The sequence below is a fragment of the Grampus griseus genome (assembly GCF_964374135.1).
Source record: "Grampus griseus genome assembly, chromosome: 7".
NCBI lineage: Eukaryota > Metazoa > Chordata > Mammalia > Artiodactyla > Delphinidae > Grampus > Grampus griseus.
This window is the reverse complement of record NC_139001.1, coordinates 109,828,597-109,845,838: the sequence shown is the minus strand read 5'-3', so window position 1 is coordinate 109,845,838 and position 17,242 is coordinate 109,828,597. Positions and strand designations below refer to the sequence as shown.

Sequence of the window (17,242 nt, the reverse complement as noted above, 5' to 3'; positions counted from 1 at the left end):
AAGGGGCCCTAGGGCTGTAAACTGGCTCAGGTGTGAGAATCAGGTGACGGACAATGGCCCTGCAATGTATAGCTCAGATCAGGTCTGTGGACGCCACAACTAGAACACTTTTACTTCTTAATATCGAGTAAAAGTTTAGTGGAGTTCTCACATATTTTATTCCTTATTATCATGTTCCCTAAGGCATCAGCAAGGATATCTTTTTTTTTTTTTTTTTTTTTTGCATTACGCGGGCCTCTCACTGTTGCGGCCTCTCCCGTAGCGGAGCACAGGCTCCGGACGCACAGGCTCAGCGGCCATGGCTCACGGGCCCAGCCGCTCCGCGGCATGTGAGATCTTCCCGGACAGGGGCATGGACCCGTGTCCCCTGCATCGGCAGGCAGACTCTCAACCACTGCGCCACCAGGGAAGCCCCCAGCAAGGATATCTTGAGTGAAACCATTCTGATTGCTACTCCATTCATGCTTGCTTTGCACCGTGTAATTATGATTCCATTTCTAATGGTCTTTGGCCTGTACTTGACCTCTGCCTCCTTGGAAACTAGCAGCAGGGAGAACCACAGTTGCCATTAAAAAAGGTAATTTTAGGAAATTATTTGGCGGTCCTGTACTTGGGACTCCATGCTTCCAATGCGGCAAGCCGTGCAGCCGAAGAAAGAGAAAAAAGGTAATTTTGGTTTGTGAGCGCAGACAGTCGTGAGAAGAAGAGTAGTCACAAGCCACGTGTCCCCGTCATCTTTCTGTGTGAGGAGTGAGCGTCGGAGCGCTCCCGATATCTCTTTTGCTCCTTCTGTTCAGCTCGGGATCCTGGGTGCCACGCGGTTGAGCCCCAGCCAGTTTACAAAGGCTGACCCAGGCTTGGCTGAAGTTTTTCTCACTTGCGTTCTGCTCACTTCAACTGTAAAGCAGTGCAGCCTAGACACAGCAGTGTAAGCTGCACCACTTCCCATGTCCACCTGGTTCCTCTGAGAGTCCTCCGCAATGTCAGGGGTCTCAGCAAATTGCATGGGCTGAAGGACACATGAGGCTGGAGGAACCCAGAATTGCCCCCTCAGTGCCTTTAGCCTGCTTACGTAGCAGTAATCATTGGGCCACTTTATCACTATAAAAGGAATTTCTGACACGCCTACTACAATGATAGACAGGCAGGCTTGGAGGAAATTCCTGATTGACCAGGATATAAGCCAAGTGCCTGATGTGGCACTACATAGTCAGACAATCAATGGCGTTGCAAAATCTTAGAAATTAATCATGACTCTGTGAATATGTCCTGATGTCTTAATGCCTTTCTGGAGAGGGGAGGGAGTGATGCCTAAGATCTCCAAAAATGACAGAAGCACCGCATCCCTCCACCTTTATCAACAGAGCACGAGAGCAGACCAACTGTGAGCTGCAGGGAAATCGGAAGAGTCAATTTCTTGTCATTTACAGAGGTGTCAATAAAGGCAGATGTGTATTATTCCAAAGACAGGAGACTAAAGCAGACTGTTCAGAAGGATTTATAACTCGAGTGAGAGCTTAGATTATCTGTGTAACATTTTCCACTGGCCATGCTGTGGTGAGGAAGGCCCATCAGTTTGTTCTGAGTGACAACAGCTTGGTGTAAGTCCCACTTAACCCTGGGATGTCCCACCAATGTCCTCCCATCTGCATGGCCCCAACACCCTCATTCTTTCATTGACACCCCAGTACCTCACATGTATTGAGCTAACATGTTCCCTTTTCGGCAGCATCTGTGAAATCTTCCTTGGATCCAAATCCAACCAATCAGATAACACCTCATACAAAATTTAACCCACCCTTAATTAATGCATAAATACTTTTGTTTCTGTAATCTGGCCACTTCTCCCATTACCCTGTCATCACCTACGTCCAGCTGATGAAGTCCCATCTACTTTGAGAGTCCCCACTGGTGTGAGCATTAATAAAGTTTTATCTTTTATGCTTGTTGCTGGTTGTCATTAGCACAGGAAGCTCTTAGATGGTGGATCGCCCAGGGGAGCCCTTTGGGGAGGTCAACACACGTGAAATAGGAGAGATGTGTTGGGAGAGACAGTTCTCCATGGGTCTCTCATTTCTTGCTGGGTATGCCAAGAATGCAAGTCCCTGACCACCCTTTCCCCTGGCCATTTCCCAGGACTGTGTTTGCAACAAGCAGCCTTGAGAGATGTGGTAATGTTTTTTCCTGGGGCAAAGAGCAGGCTTGCATACTGCTTGCCATAAAACAGGAGGTTCCCCAAGCTCAGTGTTTCCCAGCTGTGATGCAAACTCACTGTGTGCACAAAAACTATCAGGCCCACATTGCGTCACCACCGTGGGATTGTGGAGACAGTGGTGAGAAAAAATCATGCATGTGTCATGCTGATGCTGCTTCCTGTGCTGTGGGTAATAAAGTCCATGCAGTGAAATTTGATCCAGGAGTCTGGTAACTTCTGCCAGCACCCATGAAATAGGAACAGGCCAACATACTAGCTTGGAGAGAGAATGAAATGAAATCCCAGAGCCCGGAAGGTACAGGAAAAGGGCAACATAGAGCCACAGAAGAAAGCCCAGAAGAATGTGGTCAAGGACAAAGCTGTTGGTGCCTTTTTTTTTTTTTTTTTTTGCGGTACGCGGGCCTCTCACTATTGTGGCCTCTCCCGCTGCGGAGCACAGGCTCTGGACGCGCAGGCTCAGCGGCCATGGCTCACGGGCCCAGCCGCTCCGCGGCATGTGGGATTTTCCCGGACTGGGGCACGAACCTGTGTCCCCTGCCTCGGCAGATGGACTCTCAACCACTGCGCCACCAGGGAAGCCTGTACAGCCTTTTTATAGGTAAATACCTGCCAGAAGAGTCTTAGACTCTTTGAAAGGGACTTGAGACTCACTACTATATTTGCTTCGTAAAAAGAATGAGCACCAACACCACACACTGAAGGCAAACCCTGAGAAATGAAAGAAATAAATAAAGAAGAGCAGGCAACCAAGATCACAAATTTAAAGAGGTATATCAAGTTCCCTGGAAGAAGTCTGCAGCAAACGTAGAGAAATTCAAGGACATTCTACTTTTTAATTTTTATTTATTTATTTGGCTGCATCGGGTCTTAGTTGCAGCATGCAGTGACTTTTGTTGTGGCTCGCAGGCTCTTTGTTGTGGCAAACAGGCTTCTCTAGTTGCGGCGCACAGGTTCTAGAGCGCACGGGCTCAGTAGTTGTGGCGCGGGCTTAGTTGCCCTGCAGCATGTGGGATCTTAGTTCCCCAACCAGGGATCGAACCCAAGTCCCCTGCACTGGAAGGCGGATTCTTAACCATTGGACCACAGCGAAGTCCCTCAAGGACATATTCCTGTCTTAGACTTTCCTTCTCCAGAACTTCCTCCTCCTATACCTCTCAGAAGATGGTTTAAATTTAGCATAAAAGACTGTAATAGAGTAAGACAGTTAATACAGACAAAAATGGGAAAACACCAAGCCAGTGATGATACAGGGGAAGCAAACACCCATAATATTCTAAGTGAAGAGGCCTGCCTGAGGCTTGGGAGATGGTACCTGTGCTTTTGTTGCCTCTGTGTTTTAATGATTCGTTCTGATGGATTTGGACTAGGTAGACTCTAAGCTCTATGAGGTTCAATTTCTCTGGAAAAAACTAAATGGCTACTGGAAATAACTTTTTTCAAGCAACTATAATTTTTATTTTCTCAACTACAGGATAGTAAAGTAAAACAGTATGTTACATGTAATAATCTATTATGTCATAAAACATAACGCAAAATAATATGGAAGCCTAAAGGCTACCTTGAATTTGAAACATTCCTTCCATCACGCAATGGAAATGGTGCACCTTGCTGTGAATACACCATTCATGCATCTAAGTTAAGTCAGTTACACACTTTTAAAATAGCTTTATTGTGACACAATTCATATAACATACAATTCACTAAGTGTACAATTCATTGTTTTTTAGAATCATTGCAGAGTTGTGCAACCATCACCCACAATCAATTTTTGAACATTTTCATCATCCCCAAAACAACTCTGTACCCGTGAGCAGTCACTTCCTATTTCCCACCAACCCCCCACCCCGCACCATCCCTCAGCTGCCACTAATCTACTTTCTGTCCCTATGGATTTGCCTTTTTGACATTTCATATAAATGGAATCATACAACATGTGGCCTTCTGTGACTGGCTTCTTTCACTTATAATAATGTCTTTAAGATTCATCCATTTGTAGTATGTATCAATACTTCCTTCCTTTTTATGACTGAGTAAATATTCCATTATATGGTTGTACCACATTTGATGTATCCATTTATCAGTTGATGGACATTTAAGTTGTTGCTATTTTTTTGGCTACTATGAATAATACTGCTGTGAACATTCATGTACAAGTTTTTGTGTGGACATATGTTTTCATCCCTCTTGTATATCTATGAGTGGAATTTCTGTCCATAGGATAACTCTGTTTCAGGAACTGACAGACTTTTCACAAAGTGCACCATTTTACATTCCCACCAGCAGTGCATGAGGTTTCCAATTACACTAACTGCTCACCAACATTTGTTATTGTCCCTTTTACTATAGCCATCCTACTGGGTGTGAATTGGTATCTCATTGTGCTTTTGATTTGTATTTCTCTAATGACACATGGAACTGAGCGTCTTTTCAAATGCTTATTGGTCATTTGTATATCTTCAGAGAAATATCTGTTCATATCCTTTGCCTATTTTTATTTTATTTTATTTTTTATACATCTTTATTGTAGTATAATTGCTTTACAATGTTGTGTTAGTTTCTGCTATACAACAAAGTGAATCAGCTATATGCATACATATATCCCCATATCCCCTCCCTCTTGCGTCTCCCTCCCACCCTCCCTAACCCACCCCTCTAGGTGGTCACAAAGCACAGAGCTGATCTCCCTGTGCTATGTGGCTGCTTCCCACTAGCTATCTATTTTACATCTGGTAGTGTATATATGTCCATGCCACTCTCTCACTGCATCCCAGCCACCCCTTCCCCTTCCCCGTGTCCTCAAGTCCTTTCTCAACGTCTGCATCTTTATTCCTGCCCCACCACTAGGTTAATCAGTACCATTTTTCTAGATTCCATATATATGCGTTAGCATATGATATTTGTTTTTCTCTTTCTGACTTACTTCACTCTGTATGACAGACTCTAGGTCCATCCACCTCACTACAAATAACTCAGTTTCGTTTCTCTCTCTGTTCTTTGCCTATTTTTAAATTTTTATTTGCCTTTTCGTCATTGAGTTATAAGATACTTTGTATATTTTGGATATAAGTTGCTTAACAGCTACATGATTTGAAAATATTTTCTCCCTTTCTGTGGATTTGTCTTTTCACTTTTTTGATGGACACCTAAGAAGACTTTGCCTAATGCAATGTTATGAAGACCTACTCCTATGTTTCTTAGACTCCTTCTTCTAAAAGTTTTATAGTTTTAGCTCTATTTTTAGGTATATAATCCATTTGGAGTTAATTTTTGTGTATGATGTAAGCAAAGGGTCCAACTTTGTTCTTTAGCATGAGGTTATCCAGTGTTGTAGCACCATTCATTGAAAAGATTATTCTTTCCCACATTGAATTATCTTGGCACCCTTTTTGAAAATCAGTTGATCATCAATGTGAGGGTTTATTTTTAGATTCTCAATTCTTTTTCATTGACCAATATGTATATTTTTATGCCAGTACCACACTATTTGATTACTGTAGCTTTGTAGCAAGTTTTGAAATCAGGAAGTGCAAGTCCTCCTACTTCTTTCTTTTTAAGATAGCTTTGGCTATTCTGAGTCCCTTTCATTTCCGTATAAATTTTAGTTTGTCAATTTCGGGGGGGGCAGCTGAGATTTTGAAACAGATTATGTTGAATCTGTAAGTGACACACATATCTGGATGGAAATAGATGCCATGCTCTGTACTGCTCTTTTTTTTTTTTTTTAATTAATTATTTTTGGCTGCTCTGGGTATTTGCTGCTGCACGCAGTCTTTCTCTAGCTGCGGTAAGCCAGGGCTACTCTTCCTTGCCGTGCGTGGACTTCTCACTGCAGTGGCTTCTCTTGTAGTGGAGCACGGGCTCTAGGCACGCGGGCTTCAGTAGTTGTGGCACACAGGCTCAGTAGTTTTGGCTTATAGGCTCTACAGCGCAAGCTCACTAGTTGTGACACATGGGCTTAGTTGCCCTGCGGCATGTAGGATCTTCCCGGACCAGGGCTCAAACCTGTGTCCCCTGCATTGGCAGGCAGATTCTTAACCACTGCACCACCAGGGAAGTCCCTATACTGCTCTTAAAATAAGGAAAATCTGAAGACTGCTGGGGAAGTAGTTAAATTGCCCTTTTACAAGTAAGGAAATCAAGTGATTAGTTCTGCTTTTTCTCTTTTAAATGATCTCTTTACCTGATAAATCAGCATGTATTATAGTCATTGACTTTGAATCTCATTTTGCCATTTAGTCTTGGGAGGAATTTAACTTAATTTAATCTAGTACTGGACAGGCCATTGCAATTCTCCCTTGATTCACCTACACAGATCTGCAACTTCTACGTTTACCATTCATTTGAGATTGTTACCATACCTTCCCTTAACTGTAAACTGCATAATTGTTTTCAAATGTAGGTTTAACTATTATTCAGGTATGGTGAGGCCAACAGATCAGAAAACAATTGCCATTGAAAAGACGGTTTCTCACAATTCCCAGAGGAGGGGACGTGCCTCACCATGCAGGGCCACATGGGAAGCAGGAGGGTTAGCCAGGAGGCAGACAGAACAAGGGTATAATATGGGCAAGAGTTTTTATTGTGGTTCCCGGGGGAAGGAATGGGCGAGGCAGGGTCAGCAGGCAGGCTAAACACCTTTAGGATCGCAAGTGTGAATAATTTCAGCAGGCTCTGGGTTATAGGGGCTGCCAATTACTTCTAATATCAGGAGGGGTACTTTTCAATATGATACACATTGTGCTGGGTAGAGACAGTGTCAATACTGTATTGTTAGGAATATGTTTGGTACTAGAAAGGATTGTCGTTCATATTAGACAGAATTGATGGTACTTGTCAGGAGTCTCCAGGGAAACCCCTTTGTAAGAACTGAGGCTCCATCATTTGCAGAGACGTGGATGGACCTAGAGACTGTCATACAGAGTGAAGTAAGTCAGGAAGAGAAAAACGAATAACGTATATTAACGCTCATATGTGGAATCTAGAAAAATAGTACAGATGAACCTATTAGCAAAGCAGAAATAGCGACACAGACATAGAGAACGAACATACGGACACCAAGGGGGAAAGGGGTGTGTGTGAAGAATTGGGAGAATGGGATCGACATATATACACTACTATATAAAAAATATTTTTTCTCACTTGGGGTATTAAAGTTTTGTAGGAGAAAGTTCTTATTCTTAGGAAATTCATACTGAAGCATTTTAAGGTGAAGCGTCTTGATGCCTGAACTTATTTTCCAATGGTCTAGGAGGAAAAAAGCGGGTGTCGACAAACACAATCACACATGAGAGGATGGGTGAGAGCATAAAGAAAGCTGATGTTAAAAATTGTTGTGCAAAATGTTGCAAATTGTTAAATCTAGGTGGGTGGAATCTAGATGTTCATTATGCAATACTGTCAACTCTTTGATGTGTTTGAAATATTCCTAAATAAAAAAGTGGGAAAAAAAAGAACATAGTGGTGAAGTGCTTCCAACAGTCAGCTTAAAGGGAAAAACTAAAGCTAACCATGATGCAGAGCATTGTTTATTCCTAGACAGAAGCCTGGATGAGATTAGATAGATACATTTGTCCCAGACTGGTTGCTTTCTAGATACACCCACTGCACCCCTTTGCTAAAATCCAGAGTCTCCTTTAAGGGAGTGCTTGGGTCCTGATGGTGAGGTCAGGCTAGCCTGAGCAGTCAAGAATCTATCCAAACACCATTGCGAGTGTACTTAATGCCACTGAATTGTATACTTTAAAACAGTTAAAATGGTAAATTTTGTTATATATATTTTACCACAACAAAAAAAATTTTAGAATCAGCTTGTTATAACAAGCTTGTTATAACAGTCACACACACAGCGGGGATAAAAACCTGCTGGGATTTTGACCAGGATGGTAGTGAGTCTCTATCACTTTGGAGAGAATAAGAGGTTTTCAAGTTGAGTCTTCCAGTCCATGGAGATGGCATGTACCTCCTTTAAGCCTTCCTTAATTTCTCTCAACGTCCTATTATAATATTTGGAGTATAAATCTTGCCATCTAATCATATTTGATTTTAAAATGTTGTTGTAAAACATGATACCTTATTTTATTTTCTTCCTTTTTTATGATTTATTTATTTATTTTACAATAGGTCCTTGTTGGTTATCTATTTTATTTTATTTTTTAATTTAATTTTTGTTAAAAAAAAAAGACAGATTCTTTATTTAAATCATCAAACTCAGATTCTTCAAGCCCCAGCCCATGGTGGGCAGCCTTCCCTCCCTGGTCCCCTCACCCCCACCCCTTAGCCACAGAGAGGGGAATGTAAAATGAGAGGCCTGAAGGCCTCTGCCAGGGCAGGCTGCCTCAGAAGCGTGGTGAGTGCAGTCCAGCTGGGGCTGGGGGAGCAGCCGCCACAGACCCCTCCCTATAAATTAAGTCCCTGCAGCCACAGCTGTGGGCGAGGCGTACTTGTGGGGAGAAGATCGTTAGGCAGCATCCCTGACTCCCAGCCAACGAATGGATTAGGGCACAGGGCTCAGGGGAAGAGAGGCCAGAGAGAAAGAGAAGAGGTATGGTGGGGAGAGGGGGTGATGCCCCCCTAATTTTGGTCCTGGGGAAAAGAGGCCAGTTGGTCCAATTTTGGTGGATTTGGAGAAGGGAATGTATTAGTAAGCACGGTGGGGAGGCCACTGTCAAGCACCCTCAGAGGAGACAGGCCAGGCCCCAACCCTGGCAGAGGGGAGTGTGAGAGCTCCAGGGGCTCTCAGGGAATGTCACTGCTAAAATATATATATATACACACACATATATATATATTAACCATTCATGGCAGGCGGGGGCAGGGCTGTGGGTGGGATCAGAGGATCTGGCGTGGCATCCCGTAGCCGGTTATGCCTGCCTGAGATGCCCCGCGGTTGGTCCCCAACTGTAACCCAATCACATTCTTGCCCTCCTGCAGCTGGTCGTCTGAGAAGTTCCGAGGGTTCTCCTTGGATTTCTTGGGAAACCAGTTGGGATCTCCAGAGAAGAGCCCATTGCTCTGGGCTACCGCCAGCCCACCCAGGTTCAGCAGTGTCCGCTGCACACAGGCCATGTTCTTTCCTTCCCAGAGGTCCACAGTCTGGAAGATGTCAGTGGTGTTGATGCCGTAGCGCTCGGCTGCTTGCAGGAACTGGGAGATCTGCTCCATCTGCTTGAAGGCCATGGCGGAGGACTGGATCTTCCTCACTGGGGCCTGCCCCTCGGGGTACAGCCCATTAATGAGCTCACACAGCACCGTGCCATCCTTGAGTCAGTTCTGGAAGTTCTCGCGCCCAGGCTGGGGCCGGCCCACATCCTTGCGGCACTGGGCGGTGGTCCATTGGATCAGGATCTGCTCCAGGTCTGTGTCGTATTGCTTCTCAATCTTCTGCTGCACCTCCCGGCTCAGGCCGTAGGCAGGTCCCCTGCTGGCCATTCCAAAGGGTGGTGGTGTCTGGGGGAAGCGTTCACGCGGGCCGGAGAGCTGCGCACTCAAGGCAGGGTCTGCAGCGCGAGTGAAGCGCCGGGCCGGGCCCGGCCGCTATCTATTTTAAATATAGCAGTGTGTACGTGTCAGTCCCAAACTCCCAATCTATCCCTCCCCCCACCCTCAGTAACCATAAGTTCATTCTCTAAGTCTGTAAGTCTGTTTCTGTTTTGTCAATAAGTTCATGTGTATCGTTTTTTTTAAGATTCCACATATAAGCAATATCATATGATATTTGTCTTTGTCTGATTTACTTTACTCAGTATGATAATCTCCAGGTCCACCCATCTTGCTGCAAATGGCATTATTTCATTCTTTTTAATGGTTGAGTAATATTCCATTGTGTATATGTACGTCTTCTTTATCCGTTCCTCTGTCGATGGACGTTTAAGTTGCTTACGTGTCTTAGCTATTGTAAATAGTGCTGCTATGAACATTGGGGTGCGTGTATCCTTTCAAACCATGTTTTTATTGGAATATATGCCCAGGAGTGGGATTGCTGATTCATATGGTAGTTCTATTATTAGTTTTTTAAGGAACCTCCATAGTGTTCTCCATAGTGGTTGTATCAATTTACATTCCCACTGACAGTGTAGGAGGGTTCCCTTTTCTCCACACCCTCTCCAGCACTTGTTGTTTGTAGATACCTTCCCCCTTTAACTTCTAATTGTTTTCCGATTATAAATAAAAATGAAAGTGATTTTTTAAAAAAAAGAATCGTGACCCCCAAATAGATAAATGTTGGCAGTTGGGCAGAGATGGGTGGGGAGCCAGAACAGACAAAGTAAATTAAGTAGGGCATTCCTGCCCAAAGGACACTAAAGGTCATCAGTGAACTTAGGATATGTGGCCCAGACATGAGCCCCATTCCCCAGGACAGCTGGTGATTCAAGGTTCCAGCCCCCCATTCCCTGAAGGCTCACAGCTGCTCCTCTTCGTCATTCACAGGGCTCCCTCTAGAGGTCAGAGTGTGCTACTGACATGATGGCCAAGTAGGGCCCCGCAGCACAAGGTGGATGATTGCTCCCATAAAGGGGGTGGAGGGAAGGAAATTTAGTATGGTCCTTGCCCACCCCTGGAAGGTATCATTCTTTTATTTGTGGGAGTGTGGAATTCCCCCCAGTGTTGGTCAGGTGGGTGAACCAAAATGGGAGTGCTGTGTGCTCGTGGAAGACAAAGGGAGTGAAGATCCCAATTATTGTGAATTGGCAGACTCCGCGCTGTGGGGAACGGACGTGCTCCATATGGCCACTGATGGTGGGCAATGGAAATGTGGACCTCTTGGGTCTGGAGGACCTTGTATGGGGCTACAAATTCAGGTCATGGGCTGGAAGTCTAAATAAGAAATGAAGCAGTGAGGGAGGTCACAAAAGTAAGTCAAACACCCTCAGGAGGCAGGAACAGGTCCACAGGGCCTGGGACTGAAGGTTTCCCATTCTGTGCTGCTGATGTTATTAGCTGGATTTCTAATGGCCACAAGCTCCTTGGGTGGCCTTGGGTGGCCAAGACACCTTCCCACTGGTCCTCAGCAGTCCAGAAGTTGTAACCCTGTGGGTCAGCTTCCTGGCCCGAGGGTCAGGGTAGGGCCACTGTCCTTGGGCTGCACCGCAAGAGCAGAGGTGTAAACACAGAGGCAGCCTTTGGGAAGATGTCAAGTCAAAGTTAGAACCAAAGAAGTCCCCAGTTAAAAGAAACTGGTCATTAGGAGAGTCTTGGTCATAACAAAAACAGTGGAAGTGGAAAGAAACAGTTAAGAAAGGACTCAGATGAAATGTAACAGAGGCAGGACCTGAGTCTATAAAAATATACCTGTAGAGATTTTCTTAACCCGTTATCTGTCACAGACCCCCTTTGACAGTCTTGTGAAGCCTATGGACCCTTCTTAGAAAAATGTTCTTAAATGCATAAATACCTAGGGATCCTGGGGAAAGAAATTATATACTAACAAGGTTATTATCAAAATATATTTAAAAAACAAATTTGTGGGCTTCCCTGGTGGCACAGTGGTTGAGAGTACACCTGCCGATGCACGGGACGCGGGTTCGCGCCCCAATCCGGGAAGATCCCACATGCCGCGGAGCGGCTGGGCCCGTGAGCCATGGCCGCTGAACCTGCGCGTCCGGAGCCTGTGCTCCGCAGCGGGAGAGGCCACAACAGTGAGAGGCCCGTGTAATGCAAAAAAAAAAAAAAAAAATTGTGCATCGTAATACATGTGCTCCTTTATTAATATATTAAATAACAAACTAATATACTTTCAATATAGGAATGGTTGCAATTTGCGTTTTGAGATAGAGTTTGTGTAATGTGATATGAAAATATACGTGATTTTAATTGGTGACAAAGTTACAAGTACTGCGAATATTACCAAAATCTGTTACTTCTATTTACAGTGGAAGGAAATGGTAATTTTCAGGTAGACATTAGTGAAAATAAACATGTACCTTCTTCCTATCCAAGTTCACACCCTTGTAAATTCTGTCCACAGACTCCACTCCAGAACACTGTTCTAGAGTCATTTTCATAAGGAACCCATTTCTTCTCCTTAGCGCCCTACCCAGGAAAAGCGGAGCTAAGGTTTCTCCAGGTTTGCCTAGTATAAGGTTTTAGTTCAATTGGCTTATATCAGAACTGGGAGGCAAAATCCTTCATTTCTTCCAGCTCAATGTTTTTCAAACATTTTGACCTACAACCCATAATAAGAAATGCATCTTGCATTGAGACCCAGTGCACATACACACAACTGAAACTAAAATTTCACAAAACAATACTCTACTATATGTAGTATACGTACAGTACATAGTTTGCTAGGGCTGCCATAACAAAATATCACAGACTGTAGGGCTTAAGCAGTGGAAATTTATTTTCTCACGGTTCTGGAGAATGGAAGTCCAAGATCAAAATGTCGGCAGGTTAGCTTACCCTTCCCCCTCCCCATATCCTCAAGTCTATTCTCTAGTAGGTCTGCATCTTTATTCCCATCTTGCCCCTAGGTTCTTCACGACCATCTTGTTGTTGTTGTTTTTTAGATTCCATATATATGTGTTAGCATATGGTATTTGTTTTTCTCTTTCTGACTTACTTCACTCTGTATGACAGACTCTAGGTCCATCCACCTCACTACAAATGACTCAATTTCGTTTCCTTTTATGGCTGAGTAATATTCCATTGTATATATGTGCCACACCTTCTTTATCCATTCATCTGTTGATGGACATTTAGGTTGTTTCCATGTCCTGGCTATTGTAAATAGGGCTGCAATGAACATTGTGGTACATGACTCTTTTTGAATTATGGTTTTCTCAGGGTATATGCCCAGTAGTGGGATTGCTGGGTCGTATGACAATCACTATCTTTTTAAACTTGCTGTAACAAGTTTAAAAAACTTGGCTCATTAAATATCCTGAATGTGTCAAAATCATGTTTCTCTATTGTTTCAAATTTAGCTAAAAACTAAACATAACATAATACAGTCAAGGAAGTGACATCTCCTCACCTTTGCCATATTCTATTGATTAGAAGAACGTCACAGATCCTGCCACATTCAAAGGAAAGAGATTACACAAGGTCATGAACCCCAAGAGGGGGACCATGAAGGGTCATCCTAGAGTCTGTCCACCATACACACTCTGGAGGAGACAGAGTCTGAGTTTGGCCTAGGTAATAAACCAGAAGAAGGTAATAAAAACAATGAATGTGAGTGAGCTCAAAAGCTTCACGTCCTTTACGTGTGTAGCTTTTAACAACTACACAATAAGATTGAGATAAGTAACGGTACTTTCATTTTACAGATGAGTTACCTGGAGGGGACTATATTTCCCTGGCTGGGGAGTTGGGCCAAGGGGAGTATCTGGACTTAGAGGAACCAAAGAGTCAGTATCATTAGACGACCCAGGCTCAGGTTGAGAACCATCTGGGTTCAGCAGCAGAGACCAAACAGAGCTTCACCAACACCTGCAGACCATCCATTGACATTTGACTGACACCACAGGACAGTTGCATTGAGAACTTACTCTCTTTGTTGGCAGAGGGCAGTAGTTATTTGTTCTCTTGGTAACCACCCAGGAGATGTTATGCCTGATGGTGTCTTTGTTCAATCCATCCAAACTCTCTTCTGTGCACACTATCTCCAAGAACCCAAGATACTAATAAGCCCCCGCAACTGGCAGGGGGGCTTGAAGACCTGAGAAGTGTGGAAGGTTCAGCTTGGTTGGGGTACAAGAAGGCTGTCTTCAGCATGCCAAGCTCAGGGGATGGAAATCCTAAATCCTAGCAACACAACCATAGGTGAAACATCTATTTTCCTTCAAGTATCCACTACATGAGGGACTAGAGACATAAGTGAATAAAGCAGAGACTGTCTCTAGTAACTAAGGAAAATTCGGATTTCATTCATGTACTACGGATGTGTTTGTGATTATACCCAGCAAACATTTATTGAATCCTTCCTGTTGATGGGACATATAAAGATGAATAATTTCTCTCTCCACCTAATCCAGGAAGAATACATCGTAGATAGATTAGTACTATAATAGAGGGACCGAAGGAGTGTCCACGGAAGTATCCTGTAGGGCGGGGGGAAGGAGAGGAATTTCACGGAAGGCTTCTTGGAGAAGATAAATCATTTCCTTTGCAGTTAGGCATTGTAGAAATGGCAGCACTCTGCTACATAGCTGCTGAAGAGTGAGGCCTATATAAGGCAAGGCTTGAGCAAAACCCTGGAAGCCAAGCTGTGTGGAGAACTGGTGGAAACTATGGTTGAGAGAGTGCTCAACCATACTTGAGAGGTAGCAGGGACTGAATTACTAAGGCCTTTGAACTGGGTTTACGGGTTTGGAATAGATTTTGAAGTCATTGGAACATCATGGATGGAAAGAACAGATTCAGAGGAATGCTTTAGAAAAAGAACTCTGCAGAGGACAGGTTGAGGGTAGGAAGAGACTTGAGTGAGGCAGTGTTAGTATAATCCAGACAGGAATTAATGACAGGTTGAGCCGAGGCTACGGAAGCAACTGGAAAGGAGGTGCAGAAGTCCATAGGGTGACCCTGGGAGATGGAAGAGTGGAAACCAACAAGAATTAAACCAAAGGCAGAGAAGATGGTGATGCCATTAACCAAACCCAGAAACAAGGGGGAGGAGTACACAGGTGAGGCAAATCAATGAAGGTGTACGATATGTTAAGTCTCAGGGGCTTGTAAGACATATTTGTGGGACTGTAGGTATACAGTTCAAGAGAGAGTTATCTTGAGTTATCTTTATCACCACGCAGACAAAATATGGAGTCATTTTCGAGAACAGTATTTGAAACTGTGAGAGTGCATTAAACTAGTTAGAAAGATAGTAGAGCATTGAGAGAGGGCTGGAGAGTGCTGTATATGTGAGAAAGAAGTAGAAAGCAACTTAATAGGGACAGAAGTAGAATCAGGAGAGAGTGTGGTTCTGGTGACCAAGGGAAGAATTTTTTTTTCTGAGCATAGCCGATTTACGATGTTGTGTTAGTTTCAGGTGTACAGCAAAGTGCTTCAGTTATAGATATACATATATCTATTGTTTTTCAGATGCTTTTCCCATAGGGAAGCACATTTTAAGGAAGAATTACTGTTGGTAAACTAGACAAGATGAGAACTAAGCCAGGACCATTGGGCGAGGTGAGTAGGTCACTGGCAACTTTGGGGAGCAGTCTGAGAAGAGTGGCAGAAGCAGAATGGACTGCCTAAGGAGAGAGGAGGCTAAGGTATATCACATCAGTTACTTTTAGGAGAAATTTGAGAAGGGAAGAGTGTGAGAAAGGAAAGTGCCTTGAGGAAGGAGAGCGGGTATTTGAGACATTCTTGTAGCCACGAGCTACTCTTTTCCTCGCAAGAACACAGCTGTGCACGACAGGAAGAAGGGATGCGAGCCCCATTTATTTCTTAACACAAAACTCCAGATCTAAATTACCATCTGGGAAGGGAGGAGGGGGACATTAACTCTATTGTCAGATTCAGATTTTGCTCCGGCAGCTTTGGCTAAGTCTGCTGCAGCTGTATTAACTCCATCCCTCCACCCCAAACAAAACAACAAAACACCACCGCCTCCCTCCGCTTCTTCGTAATCTGGAAAAACCGAGCAGGTGCACCGTGCCGGAGTCCTGCGCCAAAGGCCCCTCTCCGAGACGGCTTTAACCCGAAGGTGCTCGGCTCCTGAGCGGGTCCGGCCTGGTGTGCAGCTCCCGACGCAGCGCGCCGGGCGCAAACCCGACAGAGTCGCTTCAGTTCCGCCCACCCGATCTTCCCACGATGCTCAGGCTTTGCGGGCCGTGGCCTCTGTGGGGACATCAAGAACAGTCAGGAAAGCCCTCAGCCCTGCCTGCAGCCCCTTCGGCCCGCTGCAGTCAGCCTCCATTACCTTTTCCCGCGCCGCACCGCCCTCGGGAAAATGAAACCTTGTGGCGTCAGCTGAGGCAAAAGGGTATGAGCTTTTTACTAGGCAAAGAGAAAATGCAGAACCGACTTTACACAGCAAAGGGGTGTGTTGGCCCAGCCCGGTCGCCCGGACGCCCCGCCCAGGCCCGCCCTCTCGGCACCTGGGACTACATTTCCCAGAGGCCTCAGCGGCCCCCGAGGGGCAGGCCCGTCCGCTCTCCGCTCACACTGAGCGGTGACTGGCTTCTCCGGAGGAGGGCGGGGCCTACCCCAGCCAATGGGTCAGAGGCTCGTTACGGCGGCGGAAGCAGCGGCGCTGGGCTGAGGGGTGGGGGGCAGAGTGCTAGCGCCTCGGCGGCAGCGGCGGGTCCGGGAGCCCGAGGACGCCGGCTCCACAGGCGGAGAGCGCACGAGAGCGAGCTCGAGGCGGCGCGGCGGCCACTCGGCGCAGCACTCAGGTAATGGCGGGACGGGCGCCTGGGAGCGGAGGGGAGGAGAGGGGAGGAGACGAGGGGGCGGGGCGGCCGAGCCGGGCTGCAGCGTCCTTCCCGCTGCGCGTCCCCGGGGAAGGGCAGCGGTCCCTCGTCTCCTGCGGCGCAAACCTGAGCTCTTTCGCGAGCTGAGCACGGCTTTTGGGCCGGCGGCAGAGGCCGGGTGTCCTGTGGCAAGGAAGGGAGAGGCGTCGGGAGGGCTGGGCTGATTCGGGCGTGGGGGCGTGGCGGGCGTGGGCCTTGGCGGGGAAGCTGAGAGGCCGGGGGAGCGCGGGCGGGCGGGCGGCCCAGGGAGTTTGGCTCCTGGAGCAGTTTAAAGTGACTCTCCACATCCGGGCCCTGCGCCCGCCGCTTTCAGACCCTGACCGAGGCGGGGCCTCCGAGCTCCCCGCCCCTTTCGCCTGCGGCGCTTGTCTGCCTCTGCCATTGGCTCAGCCTCGAGAGGTTTGGGCTGCCCCGGCGAGGCTCGCGCCTGATTGGCTGGCAGTCGGCGGGAGGGTGGGGCGGGATCTCAGCGCGCAGGCAGCGTTGGATTGGTGCGGGCTCCGGACTGACGCGCCCGGCGTGGGGCCAATGGGCGGGCGGGGGAGGTAGGGGCAGGTTCGGGGGAAGAGGACTGGAGCGCAGCGGCAGCCGGGCAGCGGGGGTGAGCGGG

The 17,242-nt window shown here is 46.2% G+C and overlaps 2 protein-coding genes across 2 annotated transcripts in view; one reads left to right on the top strand and one right to left on the bottom strand.

The window, feature by feature from the left end:
* Window positions 1-9,043: 9,043 nt before the first annotated feature.
* LOC309825339 (transgelin-2-like) lies at window positions 9,044-9,661 on the bottom strand (the record flags this gene model as incomplete). Its single annotated transcript, XM_082658900.1, is given in 2 exon segments — window positions 9,044-9,478; window positions 9,482-9,661. Coding segments are annotated over 2 exon segments (597 nt in total). The 5' UTR covers window positions 9,644-9,661.
* Window positions 9,662-16,429: 6,768 nt separating this feature from the next.
* SAP130 (Sin3A associated protein 130) overlaps window positions 16,430-17,242 on the top strand; it is a 75,428-nt gene continuing 74,615 nt past the window's right edge. Inside the window, exon 1 of the mRNA XM_082658788.1 lies at window positions 16,430-16,554. The gene's annotated coding sequence lies outside the window, so the exon portion shown is untranslated. The remainder of the gene's footprint in view (window positions 16,555-17,242) is intronic.